The sequence below is a fragment of the Belonocnema kinseyi genome, chromosome 9, assembly GCF_010883055.1.
Source record: "Belonocnema kinseyi isolate 2016_QV_RU_SX_M_011 chromosome 9, B_treatae_v1, whole genome shotgun sequence".
In the NCBI taxonomy this organism is placed as follows: Eukaryota; Metazoa; Arthropoda; class Insecta; order Hymenoptera; family Cynipidae; genus Belonocnema; species Belonocnema kinseyi.
In genome coordinates, this window is record NC_046665.1 from 14,282,410 (window position 1) to 14,286,784 (window position 4,375).

General features: G+C 38.5%; 1 protein-coding gene across 1 annotated transcript; it reads right to left on the reverse strand.

The window, feature by feature from the left end:
- Positions 1–3,178: 3,178 nt before the first annotated feature.
- On the reverse strand, positions 3,179–3,601 carry LOC117180424. Its single transcript, XM_033372923.1, has one exon. It carries the CDS (start codon positions 3,599–3,601, stop codon positions 3,179–3,181), a length of 423 nt encoding a protein of 140 aa, XP_033228814.1.
- Between the last annotated feature and the right edge of the window lie 774 nt (positions 3,602–4,375).

Consider the following 4,375-nt stretch of genomic DNA (forward strand, 5'->3'; position numbering starts at 1 on the left):
ATGTCTTTTTGTGCTATTCTTTAAATTTTACCGTCCTTTTTTCATATTTTTCATTGGCTCTTTGTGCGAAGCCTTTTTCACTTGGAGTCAAAAGGATCCCAGTGTGTCAGCTATGTTATGCGTCGGAAAGTGTGCATCATGTCGTATGAGGATCATATTTGCCTTCGCTTTAATCTATTTTCCTTTGTATGAGAATTGATGATTTTTTAATTAATTTAGTCGTCAGGATCCACAGCAAACTTGCGGTTAAGAGGAGAAGCAAAACTTGATTGTTGTACTGGTTTATGTTTAACGAATGCACAAACACTTCACTAATTTCAGGTTTATCGCATAAAAATAAAATAGCAAAATTTTGTAATGTATACACAGAAGGTTAGAATTTGAATATTAGTATGCGAGGACGTGTTTGCTAAATATGCGTATACGAAGCGAAAAATGGACACATCCGTCCCATAGCATAGTCAACTGCTTCAGTCGAGTTGCACGCCAAATATAAACTATTTCAAATATTATACATTACAACCCGCCTTGAACCATCATGGTTCAAAATTTAATATAAATTGCGCATGACAATCCAAGAAGTCACTTACATAAATTGATTTATTGAGTTACAATTTGAACGCATAATAGTACAATGACTGATCTACGTTGCAGTATATCTTACTCCTAGATTTCAAAAAATGTTACTTTTTGAAACTAGTTATCATTACACATATTTAATGAACTTTGTAAGCCTAAAAGCAACAAAATAGCTAGATTCACCGGTTTTTACTCTAATAATACGAACATTATTGTCTTGTTGACTCGGAAAACATTCTTCAAATCTGCCGAGTAACCATTTTGTCGGTGGCAGATTTGGTTGTTTAAATAATACTATTTGGCCAATTTTTACGTTATATTGCTCGAGTCGCCATTTCGCACGTTGTTGCAAAAATTGCAAGTAATCATCTGACCATCGACGCCAGAAGAGTTCAGAGCACTGTTGGTATTGTGGCCAGCGAGAAAGACGATTTTTTTGTAAATCCACTAACAATGGCTATGGTACTGCAATGAGGCTACCACCTACTAAAAAAATGACCGGGGGTTAATAAATCAAAATCTTCGAGATTATCAGTTAAAGGTCCGAGCGGGTGCAAGTTAAGAGCAGCTTCTATTTGACAAAGCAGAGTGTTTAATTCCTCAAGTGTATGAGTATTGTTGCTAAGCATTCGCCTTACGTGAGTTTTTACACTGCGAACTCCAGCGTCCCACAGACCACCGAAATGCGGAGCTGCAGATGGATTAAAATGCTAGGGGATTGTATTTTCGGATAGTAAATTTCTTAATTCTGTATCATAATATGCATGTTCGCAGGGTTCGTTCAATTCGCGATCAGCACCACGAAACATTGTTCCGCAGTCGCTATACATGCGTGAAGGAAAACCGCGACGCGATACAAAACGTTGAAACGCAGCAATAAAGCCTCCAGCAGTATAGTCAGTTGTAACTTCTAAATGTATAGATTTGGTAGCTATGCATACAAATATTACAACGTAGCATGGATAATATTTGTATCCACGTCCGCTGTGCATTCGAACATGCAGCCGACCGGCGTAATCAACGCCGCAATCGGTGAATACACGAGGGCGCCGATTTACACGATGTTTGGGTAGATCCGCCATGATTTGAGTTCACATTTTTGCTCTTACTCGAGAACAAGTTAAACACTTATACATGGCTGATTTCACTTCAAATCTAGCGTAAAGAACCCAGGATGTGAGTCGAAGAGAGCTCAATGTGAGCTTCAAACCACCATGTTGGCAACGAGCATGCATATTCTCGATAATGAGTTTGGTTACTCTGTGTTTGATAGTACGACTGGATGCTTAGCTTCAAACGATAATTCTGATCGATTAAGTCTCCCACCAACCCTGATTATTCCACCGATAAGATATGGGTTTACGAGATGAGCTTTGTTTTTGAGGAAAGAGGTTGTTTGCTTTGCAAATCAATTATTTCGCGTGGAAATAGTAATTTTTGTACATGTCGAATAGCATAATTTTCTGCAAAGCTTATATCGTTGCCATCAAGCTCCTTTGATTCAATTTTTTGATTACTTAATTTTAATTTCAACAATTGTGTACATTTTTTAACAGTAGCAACTACTCTAAAAAGTTTAGTTCATTAAATGAGCGGTCAAATAATTCATCTAATCGATCAAAGTCTAATGTTGATAGATGAACTGATTGAATTTGTGATTTTGCTTTGAAATCTAGGTTTGGGAAAGAATTAGTCAATGGTGTAGGCCAATGCTCAGCGGATTTATGTAGCTATGAAGGACCACTCCAGCTCAATGATAGATTTATTAATTCGTCTACTAATTTACCCCGAGACGATATATGAGCAGGATTTGATTCAGTGGGTACATATTTCCACTTAGATGAGGGCAACAAAGAATGGATTTCTGCGACTCTGTTGGCTACAAATGTTTTCCAACGAGTTGCATGTTGGCTGAGCCACGTTAATACAATACTAGCGTCCGTCCAACATTGATATTTAATGTGATTTATCAAATGTACATTTAATGTCGCAACGACGAGTCGAGCCAACAGAACCGCCGCTTGAAATTCAAGACGAGGAATCCTGACTTGTTGTATTGGAGCCACTTTAGTTTTACTTATAAGAAGTGTGACGACTACCTTACCGAATGAGTCACAGTTCTAAGATAAACTGCGGCTCCGTATTATGGTTCTGAGGCATCTGCGAAAATGTGTAATTCCACATTGACAAGTTGTAGAGAAAATCCCGTCCAGCGTGGTACCGAAATTCTTGTTAAATCATTTAATGATTTAATGTAGTTGCCTATTGATGACGCTAATACCGGAGGCAATGCTTCGTCCCATGTATATTTATCACGCCGCAATTTTTGCATTGTGATTTTGCCTATAACTATAATTGGAGAGAACCAACCCATAGGATCAAACAATTTCGAGATTAATGACAAAACCGTGCGTTTTGTTATATGTTCAAGTAGTTCGATCGAAGTTTTAAATGTTAAAGTATCTGTGGTAGGATTCCAACTAAGTCCAAGAACTTTCACAGTGTCTGACTTGCTTAGAGGGACATTCCACACGAAACCGAGATCAACAGCATCAATATCTTTAAGTTACAGTGCTGTGTTACTGGACCACTTGCGAGCCTAAAGTTTACCTTCGGCTAAAAGATCAATTAACTGTTTGCGTTTAATCATAGCATACGCTTTATCGTGAGCGCCAAATAAAATATCGACAAAAAGTTTGTCGTATTTTAAAGCGTCTGGTGCGACAGGAAAAGCGTTGCCTTCGTCTTCAATGAATTGCGGTAAGACGCGTAATGCTAAGAAAGGTGTACTTCGAGTGCCGTACGTAACAGTTAAGAGACAGTGTTCTTCGAGCAATGCATTGAGGTTGTGGCGCCATAGTATGCACTGACACCAAACGTCAAGTAAATTCACTAAGATTTGTCGGTACATCTTAACAATCTCGGATGTGAATGCGTATCTGTATAACCTCCAAATCAGTAGAATTAGGGGTAAATCCGATTGTAATGTAGGTCCAGTAAACATATGATCGTTGAGCGACATTTTGTATGATGTTTTCGCGGACTCATTATATACGACCCGAAGTTCTGTTGTTATGCCTTTGGTTTTTATGACCGGATGATGCGACATAAACAATGGCTTGATTATTTTAAATTTAGACTCGAGATATTTATACAACTGCATGTGATTCAACGATTTGTATTCGTGCATAAATTCGACATATTTGTCCCGTTGTGATTCATTTTTTGCGAGACGATTTTCGATTCGTTTTAGATTTTGTTCTGCGCGATATCGGGTTTCACCGATATTCAGAGTTAGAGTTGATTTGAATGGAATACGGACAATATACCGTCCGTCGGCTGCTCTCGAATGTGTTTGACGAAACTATGACTTATACAATTCATCTTCTTCAGATGCCATTTTTGTCTGAGGCAATTCCTCTGATTCGAAAAAGCGTTTGAGAAATGCATCGAGGGAATTTTTTGAAATGCAGTGATTTACAGTGATCGATTTTTGATAATTTAGTGAAGAATTTTTCGCGTTACCTGAAACCACTTATCCAAAAATAGTGTGTTGCGCTATCGGCTCGCCTATATTACCTTGTTTTAGGCCTTCGAGAAGCAAATCAAGTTCGCGCGCTAATTCATACGACATGAATGTCCACGTAGAACCCGGATCCAACAGTGCTCGAACTCGCACTGACCGGTTTGTTGGAGAGAGAACCCAAACACGCGCTGTTGCAAGCAAGATACAAGAATGATTGGTGGATTTTGATATGGAACAATTTGAATGTAGCGTACCGTGATTCACTATTTG